Source organism: Epinephelus moara, chromosome 24 (assembly GCF_006386435.1).
Source record: "Epinephelus moara isolate mb chromosome 24, YSFRI_EMoa_1.0, whole genome shotgun sequence".
Lineage (NCBI taxonomy): Eukaryota > Metazoa > Chordata > Actinopteri > Perciformes > Serranidae > Epinephelus > Epinephelus moara.
The window spans coordinates 8,183,012-8,200,993 of NC_065529.1; the positions used below are offsets into that span (position 1 = coordinate 8,183,012).

Below are 17,982 nucleotides of genomic sequence, written 5' to 3' on the forward strand. Positions count from 1 at the left end.
ATGTTAAAATGCCCAGCTTTACAACAGCAATAAACATGTTTACAGCCTGGTACTAAAAACAGTTTTGATCCCCATTGCCAATTTCCCAGTACATGACAACTGCACAAGAGATTAATTTTATATGACACACCTATTTGAATTTGATCAAGGCTTAAAGTTACGTATACTTAAGGTCATAGCGCTTTGAGTGCTTTCTGCCTGGCACCGCCTCAGTCAGATCTACTCCTTGCTCTTCCACAGCTCCACCCTTTCATCCAAATATGGTCACTTCTGGCTCAAAAACTCCAAGATGGCGCCGGCCAAAATGCCATATTTGAAGCTTCAGAATGGGACTCCTCAAACCAGTGACTGATGTCATGGTGGCTACGCCCATTATTTTATACAGTCTATGACAGCACTACACTTATTGTTTCAGAGGATTAATTTTGGCTCAGCAGATTAGAGCCATGATGAATAATTCTTTGTGATACAGAGGCTTCTGTGTGATCCCATTTGATAGTAATTTTAATCCAACTTTGGTTAATTCTGTCAGTGTACTTCACTTAACTTTTATAAAAAGCAAAGGATAAAAAGCACATAGGATATGATGCAAAGACCAGCGGAATATGAAACTGAGAAATTAATCAACAAAGAGGTGAGCGATGGGGGCATCATTCATCCTTCCTGCTCTCTGGCTGATGATTCCTGACCATTAGCCAGTCTTTCTCAACATGTTTAAAAGCCTCTTTTGAAGTCTTTTTGTTTCCCCTCTCTCTCTTTTTTTTTTTTTTTTTGTTGTGCGACTCTCCAGAGAAAACATTATAAAGAAAGATAAAAGGAGGAGGTTGGAAAGAGAATTAACACAGATGGTGACTCTAGTTATTGTCTCTGTCTGCTCCTTCAAATTTTGTTTCTCTCCACTTTTTCTGCTAGTCTTTTGTCTTGGATGATAGTTGAAGTAGGTCAGCGGGAGTGACAGCCGTTGCTTTGGGCCTGCTTTTAGAGTGGATCGATGCTCAGGCTCTTACACAACAACTCACCCAAAATGCCTTCCTTTCAAACAGACGTGGACTTGCCACACTTGTATTTGTGTGCCTGACGTGGTTGTGTGTGTGTGTGAGTGCGAGTGTGGGAGAGAGGTAAACTGTGTCTCAGATGTTACCAACCTGAGATGGCTTATGCCACGCTGGTCTCACATCACATTCACCCTAAATATGAGCTGCCAACTGGGAAGTACCGTTGAGATCAGCCTCCTAGTAGCATTTCCAAGTGGGACATGTGGGAATTTTTTTTATAATTTCCCATCTGGCATTGTGAGCAAGTGTGCCAGCATTTCCAGAAAGCAGCTAAGATGCAGCCATATAGGTTTCTTTTTCTCCTTGATGTCTTTCAGAAGATTTAACACTCTTAGATAGTAAAATACCTCCTCGGTGGGCACTGATTTCATGATTTGCATGTTCATATAAATTTACACATCTTGATTAAATCTGGGATAAGAACTGTAAATATAAAATGTTTTTAGACATCTAGGATACATTTAACCGTTTCCAGTGTCTGACGCAGGATGTCACTGACCAAGCGCTGGTATTCAACAACTTCGGAGTGAGACCCGGTTGTACAGAAAGTACTTAACTTACATTACATACATAATATAAGGTAACTTACACATATAACTGAAGTTAAAAAAACAAATGCACTTACTTTAACCCAAACCATGATCTTTTTTCTAAACTTAACCAAGTAGAAGGGCTGTAACTGTTATTCAACATTTGATGTTTTTTTTCAAATGCAGGTCATTTTACAATAATAATGACCTGTTTGAATTCAAAATGTGCAGTCTGTAAGCCAGCAGGCTATTTGAAGTAGTTTGCCTTGTGATCCAGCTCAGGGCACTCTAAAATTTCACTTGCCCACTTGGGTCCATGTCATTGGTTCGACAGCCCATTGGTTCGACATCCCATTAGTCCGACTGTCCGCGGTGCTGAATGGCTTGTGGCGGGCATATGGTGTGCCGCAACCAACTTGAGGCGGAGCAGGCTCACGGCTTATGAGTTTGTCACTTTCTTTTTCATTTTAACCCACACCATGATCTTTTCCTGACCCTAACCAAGTGGTTTTTGTGCCTAAACCTAACCAGACCTTAACCACAGGGCATCATGATGATTTCGGAACGGACTTTGGAACAATGAGTTTAATATGGTTGGAACAATGGGATGTCGAACCAATGGGCTGTCGAACCAATGGGCAGTTCCCGCCCACTTGACCTCTCAGTAAACTATGCTTCAACTGGTAATGTTGATGTTTGCTATGAAAATGGAGGACACTGGCGAGCAGGGCCATCCTGAGTGGAAAATCACGACACCAAAGCATCTCAGAAGCAGTGTATTAAAGTATTTTGGGTTCTTCACCTTAGATAGAAAACCTATGATAACAAATCTGCAGATTCACCTGGTAACATTAGCTTGCTAACCAAGTGAGGAAGCGGAGGCACCACAGACAAGCAGAGCACCGGCAAGTGTACAACCTCATCTGACTGCATACTATTCAGCAAAGTCAGCTTCTCGTAAATATACCATCACAGCCAAGATAGTAAGATTTGTATGGAAGAATGTTGCCCGTTGGTATTGTTTCTAAAGAGGGGTTTAGGATCTCATGATGGAATTAGAGCCACAATATATCAAATTCCAAGTTACGATACAATCTCAAAACACATTTAAATTCATTCAAACAAATTGTGTGTCATTTCATATTTATTCGATCTTAATTTTGGGGAAAAGAAACAACCCTACCAAGTACTTTCTGTGCCTGACTGCAGCCGTTTCACAATGGTAACCACATGTGTAAGAACTGTGACTGTTAGTATGTGTGCCTGTGGCTGATACTCTCCAACATTCATGTTGTTTCTGAAGTCACTGGCAAACAACCTATTCTGTTGTGTAAGTATGAGGACATGTTGGTTGTTCAAGAGCATCTTAATCATTATATTTCAGTGTGAGGCAGGTCCTAATTACACATTGATTTAATCATAAAAATGTTGTTAAAACACTAGATATCATTTACCTAATAGGGGTGTAGCTGTACACAAAAACATCATTCAGTATTGTACATACCTCTGTATTTTTGTGATTTTCTTTGAAACGTGAGCATTACAAAGCCATATTTAATGTAATGTAATGATTAGAGTACTCAAATGCTGACATATAGCCAGCGATGATCTAACCTGCAGGAATTTAAAAGGAAATAAAAAATTGAAAAAATTGTCCATTGCCCCCTACCCTTGTAATTCACTATATTTCAAATGAACTTAAATTAACCATGAGACCCAGCAGTGCAGTACTTTTTTTTCTCTCTTTTTTCACATTCATTTCCTCAGCTTGTGTTTATACAGCATTCAGTCGAACTCTTTTTTCACAGTCGAGTAGCTCTCTGCACTACTGGAAGTCCACTTTCAGGAATCATTCTTACACAACTGCAGCTTGGGCCTGTTTATGAGGACAAACACAACAGATTGACTGATCCAGATATCGTTAGTGAGGCTACCCTGTAATAGACACATACAGATGACAGTTCAGTGTGCTTGAAAGTTTGTATTTTCAGAGACATACCCATCTTTGGTTGTACAGTGTGTACATACAGTTCCATTTCAATCCATCGCCATTTGTCTATTGTCACAGTAAGTAACTCGGAAATCATGATGGCACCCTAATGGCAGCTCTAAATGAAATCAGAGACTGGCTAAAAAGCTGCTGGAAACACAGTGACAGGTCGCTACAAAACACCCATGTCTGGTGCCTAAAAAGCTGCTGGAAACACAGCGACAGTTCACTACAAAAGACACGTTTGGTGCCTACAAAGCTGCTGGAAACACAACTACAATTTACTACAAAACACCCACATGTGATACCTGAAAAGCTCTTGGAAACACAGTGACGGTTTACTGCAAAAATAAAACACCACATTTGGTACTTTAAATGTTGCTGGAAACACAGCTACAATTTACTACAAAACACCCACATTTGGTGCCTAAAAATCTGCTAGAAATACAGTGACAGGGGCCTACAAAACACCAATTTTTGGTGCCTATAAAGCTTTTGGAAAGACAGCGACAGTTTACTACAAAAGTCCCACGTTTGGTGCCGAAAAGTGGCTGGACACACAGCAATGGTTGGCTAAAAAACACCCATTTTTAGTAACCTAAAAAGTTACTGGAAAAACAGCAAGGGTCTATACAAAACACTCATGTTTGTTGCCTAAAAATCTGCTGGAAGTGATTCTCACAGTGATTCTGATCCCTGCCCACAACACAGATTCATAAATCTTTCAAATCTGTCTGCCCCAAGCCATAGGGACATCAACGCATATGTATGTAGGGCTGTTGGATAATTTTTTATCTACAGAAATGCAAATATAGTTACTAATTTCTGGCTTTAGAGACATGAAAACAAGCCTTATTTATTGCCTTGAAAAGTAAAAAACAGCTTTAGCTCCAGGCGGTGGTAACTCAATGCAGAGAAAAACACTGTGTCCCCGTTTCTCTGATAGATTATGTTGTTCCCCACAGCAACAAATACAAGCTGCCTATAATCTGCCTATACTGTCAGAGGAATCTCGCTCTGCTAATTTCTGCTGTGACCAAGGCTTTATGCTCTGATGGTGTAGTGATTTCAAGTCAGATTGGAGGGTGATGTAGAGGTTGGAGTAAAAACATGGCCTGGTGTGAGTCTGCACTGTGGTGTGTATGCCAGAACTGTTTGCATTTGATCCAGAGGTGGAGGAAGGGCTGAAGGCTCTCACTACTGCAGTCCACTGTGTGAGGAGAAACACAGATTGGAGGCAGGCCATAAATAGTAATCATTCACACACACACACACACACACACGCACACACACACACTTTTGATGTCTGCAGCGTCAGTCGACAAACACAGTTCAGTGCACACAGTAAAGCCATACAGTTATGAGCATTCTCAGAAAATATGCTCTTAATCTCACACGCACACACAGTTAGAGGCACTGATGATTTCACACTTTAAGAAGAGAGTTTAGTTTAGTCAACTTTTCAGGACATTGCACAGGCGTTACTCACAGTCACTTACAGTTATCACAGTCTGACTTTCTCCAACCTTCAGGCTGCACTAATTAATGCATTTATGAAAACAATGGATCCAATGACTATGTGTAATGTTAAAGGTGTCGCTGTGGTGGGGAACATAGAAAACTATCGTCCAACTCTGCAGTTCACCTCAGCTCTGCAGTGTTTAGTGTCTTTCATCCTATTGTTTTGGATTTTCTGGCTCACGTGTTACTGGTTAAGCCTTTCTGCTTTCATCAATATGATATTGTATTGCAGTTTTAAGGATATTTGGTTAATGAAATGTGTTTAAGGCTCATACAACAGTGGTCTGTCAGTGCCCAACAATTGTATAATTACCTGACGTTACATTAAAACTACACTGATTTTGGTTTTACACAGCACATGGACTGCCGGCAAATCTGCTCCAACAAATGGGCTTTTCTGTCTTTGTTGTGATAGTTTCATACAGTTTGGTGCAGACAGTAGCTTAAGAAGTGGCAGTGATGATGCAAGCACCTTTCTGGGAAACTTGAACTAGAAGCAGTTGGAGAGGCCGCACAAAAAAAAACGGTGTCTCTGAAAAAAGACACTGGGCAAAGTGTTTTTTCTCCAGGTGGCCACATGCAGTCACATATGCTCTCCCCTCATTGGAAACAGGTGAGAAAGATGCCAGCACTGAGAAAAAAAAACACTATGTGGAAAAGGCCCTAAATAGACCTGGAAAACATCACTGGTGCATGCAATAGATGAGCTGCTAACATTGGAAAGGTTGTGTCTCCATCTTGCAACTCAGTATCTAGTTCTCTTGATACATCAATGCTATAGCTGCATGTGTTTTCAGACCAAAGAGGGAATTACTGTGAGGAGCTTCCCACTGGAAAGCTTCCCCGAGAACTTCCATTTCTTTTCTTTTTTTTCTTTTTTGTTGTTACTGTTGTTTGTGTTTTGTGTTGTCTGTTGTTTACACGACTAATGGGTTTTTTAAAATGGCAGTTGCCAGTGCTGCATTAGCGCATGTGTTTGACCAATCCCCATACACATATGTCACTTACTGGAACCACAGAGCCCAGGAACCATTAAATCAATTAGTAGCAACAACAAACATCTGTTTCCAAAGCTTTACAAAGCATGGGAAATGTAACCTTCTACCTGAAGAAGGGAAAATTGGCTAAACCAAAAGATAAATCAGCAGTTAACAACAAAGCTACTCAAAGAAAGCATTGAAAACCTAACACAAAGGAGTGGGCTAAACAGCTGTGCATGGATCTGTGTTTATTCCTGCAGTCTTGCAGTGTTACCTCCATCCTCAGTCTTTGTCCAGCCTAAACCCTCAGGGTTTACTACGGCTCGGTAAACAGTAGAATCAGACTAGAGCTTTTTCTTATTAATCCTTTGCTTTGACGCTCAGATTTGACTTTCATCATCTCAGAAAGTCACCCCTAAAGCTGGTCACCAAAGCTGGCAGGCTGATGTTTTATGGGCGTTTTACATTTGTTTTGCAGCAGCTTGGGGGGTTTGGGATTTGGATTTGCTGCAATCACATTCTGCTCATGAAAAAAAAAAAAAAAAAACACTGGCTGACTTCCTCATCTGCTGTTATTTTTTCCTTGCAAAAGGTGGGGCCTAAGAATGGGGACGAATGTTGGCTTATCCAGGAATCACACTTTGTTCAAAAGTGAGATAGCCCAACACCTACTGTCCACTTGGTATGGATATTCATGGTCCCCCGAGAATTCCAGCAGTGTTTGAATCAGAAAAAAAGGGCTTCCACGACACTAAACCACTGCAGCTGTTGAGGGAAAGGATTAATGGATTAAAACTGTCATTTCAATCTAAAATTAGATTTGCTCTTTTTTTATTCAACACTTTTAAATTATAAGGTTTAATGAGCATTTTCTTGAAAGGCTATTAACAGTCTTTTTACTCCAGTTAATGTTCTTAATTTGTTTTTCATTCTCTGGTTTGGTCTGTGGTTCATTCTTTCTTGGGAGGTTATTTGGCAAACTGGTGGAGGAGCTTTTTCCACGAGAATGGCTACAGTAGGTTGGAGGAGAGGACACAGAGTCGCCTCTTAAATCCAATTCATTCAAAATTCACACTCTGGCTAGAGATAGACAAGGCTTGGGTGGTTTCACGGTATGGCAGTATAGGGTATTTAGAAATCAAGTATGATTTTATAAATTACAGGCACTCCACCCTCTATTTCCTGTCTCATATGTAGATGCTGTATCGTATGTATTGTATGTAATGCACAGCACTGGCCACCAGAGGTCAGACTCCAATGATGAAAGCATAGACTGTATACACAACAGTGCCCAAAAAGTGAAGCCAAAACATCTCGTTTGCCCCCTGGTGACTGGTCACAGTATAGGTCATAAACCCCGCCCCCTCAATTCTATAGGATGCAACATGGGCCAAACTAAAAACTCAAGGTACATGTTAGTTAATCCTAGTAAAGGTAGCTTTTATCACCCTGATGTGTGTTCAAATGTTTGTTTTTCTGATAAGTTTGGTTTTAGTTATTTGATGCCATAAAAAGGGGATTTGATGACATGATTGACAGCTGTGTGTGCCAATCAGTGAGCTTGCACTGCTCACGATTGGTTGAACAGGAGTGTACTGAGTCTACAGTAGCTCAGAACAGACAAACCAAACACTGACTTTAGATAGGGGGCATTTGCATTTTGTGTGGGCCACCATGTGTGGGCCACCATGTGTGGGCCACCATAGTTCTTCAACTCGCTTGGCAAACGGGAGGTTTCAGTTGGTTGCAATGTTGCAACCTCACCACTAGATGCCACTAATTCCTTTCCACTAGACCTTCAAGGGTTGATTTAGACCAAACCAGAGTTGGTGATTGTTGGAACAGTGGACTAACTAAGTAGGCAACTGACAAGACTTACTGAGACAGTTTTGAGTTTTATTTTATTTGTGTCGAGTTTGAATAAAGTTCATGAGTTAACAAGGCAACTAAGCTAACATTAGTCTTAGTAGAAACTGGGATTCGGAAGGTGTACAGTTGTATTTCTCTATTTATCAAGAAATAAAGGTACAAGAATATTACCTTCCTTGATATTTTATAAGTTTATATTGTTTATTTATTAGACTGAAAAAGCCAAGAGAGCTTGCGTAATGAAGCAAACTGGCCATTTCAGGGGGGGCCATCAGTGCTGTATACAAATACCTTCACATATCCTATGTCCCTGTGAAATTTCAGGAAGGTATAAAGGTATGAAAAATACCACCCAAGCCAAAGATAGACACCTTATTTTGCTGTAGTTTAGTTTCAGTATTATTTTTTTTTCACAGAGCACCTGATTGTTCTAGAGCACAAAGACATTACTGAAAGAATTTGCCGGCCTCTCCCCACTGACACATTTACCTTCATGAAACTAAATCTGCCTCTAAGCAACCCCTCCCCCTTCCAACACTCCCTTGCACACAAGCTGTTTGTCTGTGTGCATTGCTTCCAAACACATTGTACAGAGTATCCATCTGCCAGCACAGACAGAAAGATGACACTTCAGTCACACAGTGCAAATCCGTGTCTGGTCGCACGTCTTGCCACCCAGCACGTGCTTGACAAATGGCAACATGCAGGAAGAGGCCAACTTCAACATCAACCCGAAGCAGTACAAAATGTTCACAGCTTGATAACATGGCAGCTAAATTCAGATTAAAACAGCTTTGGGAACTGTTTTATTGTTTCAAATACTAAGTTTCACCAATTACAGCAAGTACAGTATACAAACTCTTTCTTGTTGGAGTCATGTATTGTGGCCTTACGGGAATGATGTGGGGGTGGATTGGTAAATGCTGTATGTATGTATGCTGTATGTTGTGTGTGTGTCCATTCTAATGTAGTGTATAGTATGTTTTGTTTTGGACCCCCTCGAAAATGAGATGGGTCATCTCAAGGGGTTATCTGCTCATAAACGTTTCGAAATATCTGTCATTCCAGAGGTACTAACTAGTTTCCCAACCCCAGCCAAGTATTCAGCCAATTCCAGCCAGATGTAACACAATTGTAAGACAGCTTTGGCCCATACATCTTTGTAAGATTTGGCCAGGTTTTGGGGGTTGTGCCAGTTGTGGCAGAGAATCAGCCCCTTTTAGCAGCACTTAAACTGCAGTTTGCCCCCAGCATTGCACAAGTCTACTTTAGGTATTTCTGATTCACCATTCATCACGCATCTGGCATGAGTTTGGCAGCTAGATTTGGATCTAGACTGCTGATCAGCTTTATCAGATGCAGTTCATGCAAATACTGTGACAACATCACTCGTGACAACTCTTTATTTAAATTTGTTCATCAAAACACTGACTCTCTCAAGGACTTGGCCAACTCCAGCACTATTTGTAGTGCCGTTTGGAGTGAGTCTGTGGTTGCTTTATGCCGGCCACAAAAAACACAGCCTGAAAGACTGACTGGCAGAACATGAATATGCAATCAGAACTCCAAAGCCGCAATTATCCCCTGGGACAGCACTTCAGAGATGCAGGCCACAAGGACCCACACTCACTGAAAGTTCATGTTTTTGAAGTAACAGGTCTGGGGATGGGAGGTGGATGGAGGGTTGGCAGTTGACAGATTCAAACATCTCGTATGGTGTGAGACCTTTTGGATCAAAACCCTCAGGGCCACTTCTCTCTCAGGCCTAGATCAGGAAGGTGACTTTTCCTCTTTCCTGTGATGTAATTGTCTGTTTTAAAGCCTGGAAATGTGACTAGTTTTAGAATGAGAAATTTTTGAATCATGTGAATACACAAAAATCCATCTCTTGGATTGATAGATTTTAGTATTTTTATTGTGTTTCGTGGCCAGTTCAATATGACTGCCTCTTTGTTATATCCATATGTGACTTAATTATAACTCTGGGACTGCATTTTAAGACTTTTTGCAAACAATGATGCAGACACCCACCTCCTGATCGGGTCTTATGAGTCATGTTCCAAGTCAAAACATCATAGCTATGTCTACATACATTTTATGAGTTCATCCTTCTTGTGTGGATACTCCTCTCCCATTGCCATGGCTTCCTCTGGCAATGTATAATGCTCCCAGCCATATTTGCTTTGCACTCCCAATCTGTTTTCTGACGCCTTGAAAGTAACAGAATCTGCCGTATCTGTTACTTTAAGTAAGAGTTCCACCTCATCGTCGTTTATGGGAAAAAAAATCTCTGGTCTTCCTTTTTGCTATCTCCATAGTATTTTCTATTTTCTATCACTCAGCAACTAATTGTAGACAATCTGCATTCTGTTTATATCGGCACGTGTATGCCCAGTGTATGTGAATGCGAGATGTATTTTCAAGCGTATCAGTATGGACAGAGATTATTTCTGAAACAGTGCCAGGACCTTAGTGTGTACACAGATTGTTTTCATTTTAAAATGTTTGTAAAGAATTAAGTTTTAAAAGGAACTGGGCCAGTTCAGAATTCAAAAATACGCCTACCAGTACTACTAAAGATCACTAAATCAATCAATCAATCACTAGTTTGCTACATGGAATTATGCTCTGAATGGTGTACAGCAGTGATCCACAGCAGGAACAGGACAGCACCTCACAATCCCCCATCACACCAGTCCTTATTCAGCATTAAGCACATGCCTCCTCTCGGCATTTAGAAAAAAAGCCTCCTGATTGAATGGCGCGGAGATTGTCAGTTTATTTTCCACCCGTACAATGATTAGCAGGATGCTAGTTCAGCTGATGCCATCTTCTCCATCTTTTCCGCAATGTTTACTGATGTTTACATTTGAAAACCTAAACCTGGTTATCTGGCAGCAAAGTAGAGGTCAGCAGGAGGAGAGTTTACAGGCTGGTGAGTTGATGTCCCCATCCTGATGAGTGACTCTCAACTACATGCAAACACCAAAGGCGAATACAAAAAGCACCACCAAGACTTGCAAAATAGATTAAATAGATTCTGCCAGCCTAAATGTAGCACAAACTTAGCACAAATAGCAGAGCTGACTGGAAGCGTCCGCCTATCTAATCAGTTCAATCCATACAAAAACAGAAATGTAAAAATTATTTCCTTGAAATCAAAGCAGGGAGCAGTCACTCCCTGCAGTTGCTCATCAAGAAATATTTACACTACATATCTCCCCCAATAACCACACATTGTGCTTTTTACATTCTTGTTTGTTTAAGGATTACCTGCTTCCTGTCTTCATGCTTAGCTAAGTTAATCAGCTACTGGCTCTGGTTCCACATTCAATCTACAGATATAAGATCCAAGAAGTAACCATCATCTCATTTAAAATCCAGAAAGAAAGAGAATTTCCAGAAATATCAAATTATTACTCAAAGAAAAAAAAATAAACTACTTTATCAACATTTTGAATTATCAGTGCTGCTGGAGAAATATTATTTTGTTGGAATAATGTTGACTATACTATTTGAAAAGGGTCCCGGTGATGTTCTTCATGGTATTTTGTATTTATTCATTTTTTTTATTGACGCATGGATATATTATTAAAGATGTTTCTCATATGTTAGGATTATCGGTCATATGTTTTGAATATTCTCCTCTGAATTCTATGTTTTTATATAGAGCCTTTGCTTTGCTGCAGCAGTGACCCAGTTTCCTCATGGGGATCATTAAAATTTAATCTTTTCTCATCTTGGATTTCAATTAGATGTCTGAGCTCCATTCTCATACTGTGTATTTTGTGGAGTGAGTTAAAGTGTTCCTTACTGCTGTATGATAGATGCAAAAATCACCATCAACTCAAAATCACCACAGGATTTGATTCCTGCCTGGCACTAACTCCTCTTGTGTTTACTCTTCTCTCTCCACTCCTGTCTCTGCTGTGCTCTCTCTTCCCACCGGCACCAGTTGGAGGCCTTCTACTCCATCTTCACCACAGAGCAGCAGGACCATGTTAAGTCTGTGGAATATCTGCGCAGCAACTTCAGGCCCATCCAGAGCTTGGACAACCGCCACGTCTTTAAGTCAGCAGTCAAAGATGCCTGGCTGCCCGACCTGACTGACAGCAGCAGCGGGCCATACGGCACAGAGTCTTCCAAAGGTAGGACTGCTGAGACAGGAGAAGTTTCAAATGTACTTTTTGACTTCTTCCCTATCGCCATAAATGTCCTTAAAAGAATCTGGAAACTATACAGAGCCTCTTTTTACCCAACACTATGATAAAGATAGTTTTTATTATACATATCAAAATATTCAGCAGTGTACTTTGGTAGTTGTTGTGCTTGTCAATCTATATTTATCTTATATTTTTAAAGTTTTAACTCTTCAAACTGTACACTAGCTGACATAGAATGAGGTAACACTCAGCCTCGTCGTAGGTGTTTCAGATTGAGGTCTGAGGTCGTGTGTTTCACAGTACAAAGAGTCTTAGTATCACTACTTGGAGCAATGTTCTTGTCATCTTTCTTACAATGAAATCAAAGTATTTAGAGTATTCCCCATCACCCACTGTAAAAAATTTCCATTTTCCAAACTAGCTTTTTGCTTTGAGACCTGCGTGTGCAGCATGGCAGTTATGAAAATGAATGTCAGTACGGGTAATAACAAAAGTAACGTTATAACAACTTGTTTGGTTTTGGGGTAACTGTAATATTGATTCTCAAATTTTATCAATAAGTAGTTACACTACTCGTTACTGGAAAAAGTCATTTTATTACTGTCCAACACTGCCGGTAAAACACTGAATAAAGCAGTTTCACATTAAAATTCAGGGCCTCTCAAACACTTATTCACCTCATCATGAAGGGGCTTCTAGGCCAGCTCCTGTTGCTTACCTTTTTGTCACTGATAACTTCTAATCCAGACGTTGTTGAGGCTTTTACCAGGAGCTGAATTATCCACAGAGGTCTCTACCTCTCTAAAACAAACAGACCCAGTGATTTACATGAGTAAAAATAATGAATAAAGCAGTTTTGCATTAAAAATCAGTGTTTCTGCGATGCTGTTCAGAGGGGCTGCTGGCCCAGCACGTGCTCATGTACGCTCACTTTTATACATCTTTTAACTTAAAATGCAGACATTCAGGAGGTTTTTAATGTGAGCTATATTATTCGCAGAGGTCTCCTCCTCCTCTCCAAAAAAAAAACAGAGCCACTGATTTGAAGCAGTAAAAACACTGAATAAAGCAGTTTTACGTTAAATATCAGTGTTTCCTGCTGTTCAGCATGGCAGGGGTTAATGCTAACGTTTGCTCAGCGTGTGTCTCTGATAACTTATGATCCAAATGTCCAATGACCAAATCCTCATCAAGTTAATACATAGTTACAAAGTTACAAATTATATCTTTAATCTGAAATATAAATGTATTTGACATCTTAGGTTCTAAAAGGAGGAACACATGCATCAAGATTAATGTTTTACAAAAACAAAGTCTGATGTGCTCCTACATATTACTCAGACTACATTGCTCGTTTTAAGACTACAAATTGTTCACTTTATTCCTATTATATCTGCGCGTGAAAAAATGTCCAACTTTATCACTAAGACACTCTCTCAGTGCACTGTGCTGTCTCTTTATTCTACCCACTGATAGCATTGTTTAAGTTTCCCCTCTTTTCTCTCTGAACTGGTCCAATATTCTCATATTATTCCTGGATAGTGACATTTCCTAATGTTAATAAATGAGGGATATTCAGTGTTGCTCATATGCCCAGAGGAAGCTGATTGTCTTCTGTGTGTGTGTGTGTGTGTGTGTGTGTGTGTGGTCTGTGCTAGCTCTCTGTCATTTCACCAGCGGGCTGGGTAACTCCCCTAGCATAAGGCAGTGGGAGGCACACCAGCCGTCCTCCCACTCCTGCCTCATTACCACTCAAACAACACCACACAGTGTGTGCAGTCTGTGTATGTGTGTGTGTATGAATGCATGTGTGTGAGTGTGCACGCGTTTCTCTGTGTATTTGTAAGTGTTTGCGCGTGGCCCAGCATCTGTGCTGTGTCAACCGTCCTAGCAGGATTTGTCCCCTCCCTTCCTTCATACACACTTCCATATGGTCGACTAGGGGAGAGGTGCATCACCTAGGTACACAAACCCACTCTCAGGCATGTACTGTATATGTGTATGTGTTGTCCTGGCACAGTGTGCTGCATACTCGTGCAGTATGTCCTTGAGCGCTGCAGTGGGACATGTTTGCTGTAAGCAGATCTATATGGCTGGCAGAGGAAATGCAGAAGAGGCAGATGAGGAGGAGGAGGAGGAAGGACAGCTGGGGAAAACAGCAAAGAGAAGAATTGGAGCAGTAAAAACATAGCTACAGCTGAGTGGGCTAGAATTCTGTCCATGTATGTGCGTGTTCACCTGGTCTGTAAGCCCTCCTCACCTCACAACATTCAAACACACAGGTGGTGCTGTGAAATGAAAACCTGCACAAAACCTATACAGCAGCAGCTGAATTGCATGAGTCATTTTCTTTCCTGTCCCCCCTCCCTGTGCTAATTTATTCCATTTTACTGAGGCTCAGCCCAAACACCATCCTGCTGCTGGTGATTGTTTCCCATCAGCAATGATGGTTCATTACTTTTGTGTCGCTGAATGACTGGCAGCCTCACATTTAGTGAGGCAGAATGACAGATAATGGTGTTTTGGTGTTCAAACTACATCCCAACATTTTGAGAAATATACATGTCTTGTGTTTCGAAGCAAGTGAGAGGACCAATTTCAGTTTCATCTGTGTGTGTCGAGTACGGCAAAAGGTCTGTTACATTAAAAACCTAGCTCAACACACTGACTGGAGTCAGGGGAAACTGCTAGCTTACTCTTCCCACTGCACAAAAACCCACAAACGCATGCTAACATCTGGCTTTGGTATGTACTGGGAAAGGTTACAATTGGCATTCACACCCCAGGAGTCACGGGTATTTATCGGCTCAGGCTCCGCTTGACAGTGATGGAATTACAACACCCGGGTGAATGTGCTAATTTTAGCCCCTTTACTGGCGAGATGCAATGACACACCACCACAAAATACCATCCGTCATTCAAACATTATTACAAATGGTCACATAGTTTTCAAGGGAGACAGAAGTAAGAGATATACAAAAATAAGTAACCACCGTAACATTGTCATTGGCCTCCAAGCTGCTTTTTACAGTTTACTAACCTGTTTGCGGCCTGTACATGACACTAGTAAAAACAAAAAAAACAGAAAGACATACTTGTCTACTGCAGTGCCGTGTGACTGGAAGTTTATCCCCTTTTTTAGCAGGTTTTCCTGTTTTCAAAAAAACCTGTGTACACACACTAATTTTGGTATAAACTGTAACTAAATAGGAACACCTTCAAAAACTGTCAGAGCTGCCTTTTTCACATCATGTTAGCTAGTGATCTCTCCTATTTACATACTAAACATTTGGATCAGTGCAGTTGTAAAAAATGGGACATTGTTTCCTAACCAACAAGAACAGGCAAAGTCTCAAGTCACCTGCGGGCCAGTCACTGTCATTCTGATTTAATTTATTGGTGTCTCTGAAAAAATGAAAGGTGCTTCTGGATAACTACTTGTATTGTTACATAAGTGATTATCTACTACACTGCTTCTTTTAACTTAACAAGTTGTATGATAGCAAACACATGTCTACAGCTCCCGTGATTTATTTATTTATTTTTTTCTTTTTCAATTTTTCAATGCAGTGTGCAAAGTACATCTCATGACTGCTGTCCATGGTTTTCCCAATTTTTTTCAAGATTATTTTTTGTGCTTTTAGATATTAGATAGGACAGTTTAAGTGTGAAGGGGGAAGAGAGAGGGGATGACATGCAGCAAGGGGCCGCAGGCTGGAATCGGGTCTATGGCTGCTGTGGCAAGGACATTGCCTTCGTATATGGGACACCTGCTTTACCCACTAGGCACCAGGTGCCCTAGTTTTCCCAAAATTTTAACTGCAAATCTCTACTGTTTTTATTTGTTTTAAATTGTCCAAAAATTCTGATAGCCCCTCCCTGCCCTTCTGTTGTGCAGCCAGATCTGGACTAGCTTTAAACTCTTTAAACCCACCATGGTTTTTAAAGCCTCATCATATGAATCAAACAACAATATTAATCAATACTTATCTAGAAACATGATGTGAGCAGCATACTATTGAGCAATGCTACGTTTCATGGCGAAATTTGAAGTAATTTGCATGTTTTAGATTTTTTCATTCTGATTTCAAGGTTTGGTCCGAGCCCAGAAGTGCCAGTCTCTGTAAATAAGACAGGTTTAGGATTTTTTTTTTTCTCTCTTAAATTAGGCTTGTGGTTTTCCCCTGTTTTCACTATTTGTGCAAAGCAGACATCAAAACACATCCTGGACCTGTAAATGGTCTGGGCCAAGACTGAATTGATATTGATCTTTTAATCTGGCTCTGAGTCTGAATCTTTAGTCAGTTGTTTTTAAAATAGGGTATAGGGTTGAGTCAAAGTTAAGGTCAAAAGATGAAAGGAGCAATGATAGGATTCAGCTGTGATTTAAAAAAACAACAACTTTAATCAAAACAAAGTCAAACTCCTCTGCTGACCAAAGAGAGTAAAGGCATTTTGTCCAGGGTGTCAACCTTTTGCTCACAAGGAGTCTTGAAATGTGTTCAGACCAAATGTGAAGCAAATTTTCGGACCTCACTTGCATGGCTGCTGGATTGCCAGCTGTGCTAACTGTTGTGCTAATAACTGGGGAAGGCGGCTAGCGGCTATTTTCAGAACTCACAATCCTGTCCTTTGGCTTCGCTCACTTTTCTTCAAGTCCTCACTTTTTTGTTTTGTCTACAGTACTTACTTTGAGTCACAGAGCTGAGGGTGCCCACAGACAGTGACAATAAGTTTGTTCTCCATTTTTGATTCATCTATGACATCAAGAGAATTTTAACGCTAATAGGCTTTCGCAACAGAGCGTCATGACAATTGTTTTTGTATTTGTGTCTATGTGAGTCACCCTGCACAAATTTGCATCTATTCTCATCTTTGTATTGACTTCGCATGTAATTGTGCCATACAAAAAAGTTGCTTCGCGTTTGTTCTGAACACACTTACAGAGTGTCTTTGCTTCCTCTTGAAAAAGATTCTCTCACACTTGAAGAAACCTTTCAGCAGGGAGAGGAGCATCAAGTAACAATGACCTCTGCCTCCTCACAAGTTCCTAAATTACTGACTGTCTGGCCAGATCAGAAGAGTTTTCCAGTACAGGCCATGAGCAAGAAGAAATCAAGACATAAAATCTATTATTAGCTACCACATTTGAAAAGCACTATAGGGGCAAATCAACAGTGCACATTCTTTGCAAAATTAAACATTAAAAACAACACAGCTTATACCTAAAAGACAGAATAGGTCATTTGCCAATGACTCCCTAAACGACATAAATCAGGGATGTAAAAAAAAAACAAAAAAAAAGTTGCTTTTCGGGGAATGCCAATTATTTTTTCCTTCATTTATTTTTCATGTTAATTTGGCTACTGAACATACAGTCACGTAAATGCTTTTAAGCTTGTGTTTCTTTCAGCACAGCTCAGCTTTGCTGGAGGCAAGCTTCCTCTGGCTCCCCTAAAAGACTATTCCATTTGCAGAGTTTTATTTGATCTTTTAGGCTATTCAGAAAAAAATCTACTCTGCACATTAATGACCTTTACCTTTTCTAAAACACAAAATGACACTAGCTTGCAACCTGAATGTACTTATTCTTCACCTCTCTGCACACTTTTTGTGTCTATTTTGTTTGAGGTTGAGGTTAAGATGTCCAAGAGCTGAATTATGTCCCTGCATAATATCTAGAGGTGCACCAATAACAGTTTAACAAAAAGATACAAGTACCATATTAAGTAGCAAGTGAGCAATGCAAGTGCCAGTCTGAGTGCTACTCAATTTACACTCCTTCACGCCATCGAGTGGTTTCCTGTTATGAAACAATCACACACTGTGTCATAGATGCACAACACACAGATGAGTTGTACTGCAGAGAGTTGG

At 40.4% G+C, this 17,982-nt stretch overlaps 1 protein-coding gene across 1 annotated transcript in view; it reads left to right on the forward strand.

Annotated features, from left to right (window-relative positions):
- Positions 1-17,982, forward strand: part of ptprga (protein tyrosine phosphatase receptor type Ga) — a 613,968-nt gene that overhangs the window by 487,524 nt on the left and 108,462 nt on the right. Inside the window, exon 8 of the mRNA XM_050039320.1 lies at positions 11,901-12,093. Within this exon, the coding sequence (XP_049895277.1) occupies positions 11,901-12,093 (193 nt within the window). The remainder of the gene's footprint in view (positions 1-11,900; positions 12,094-17,982) is intronic.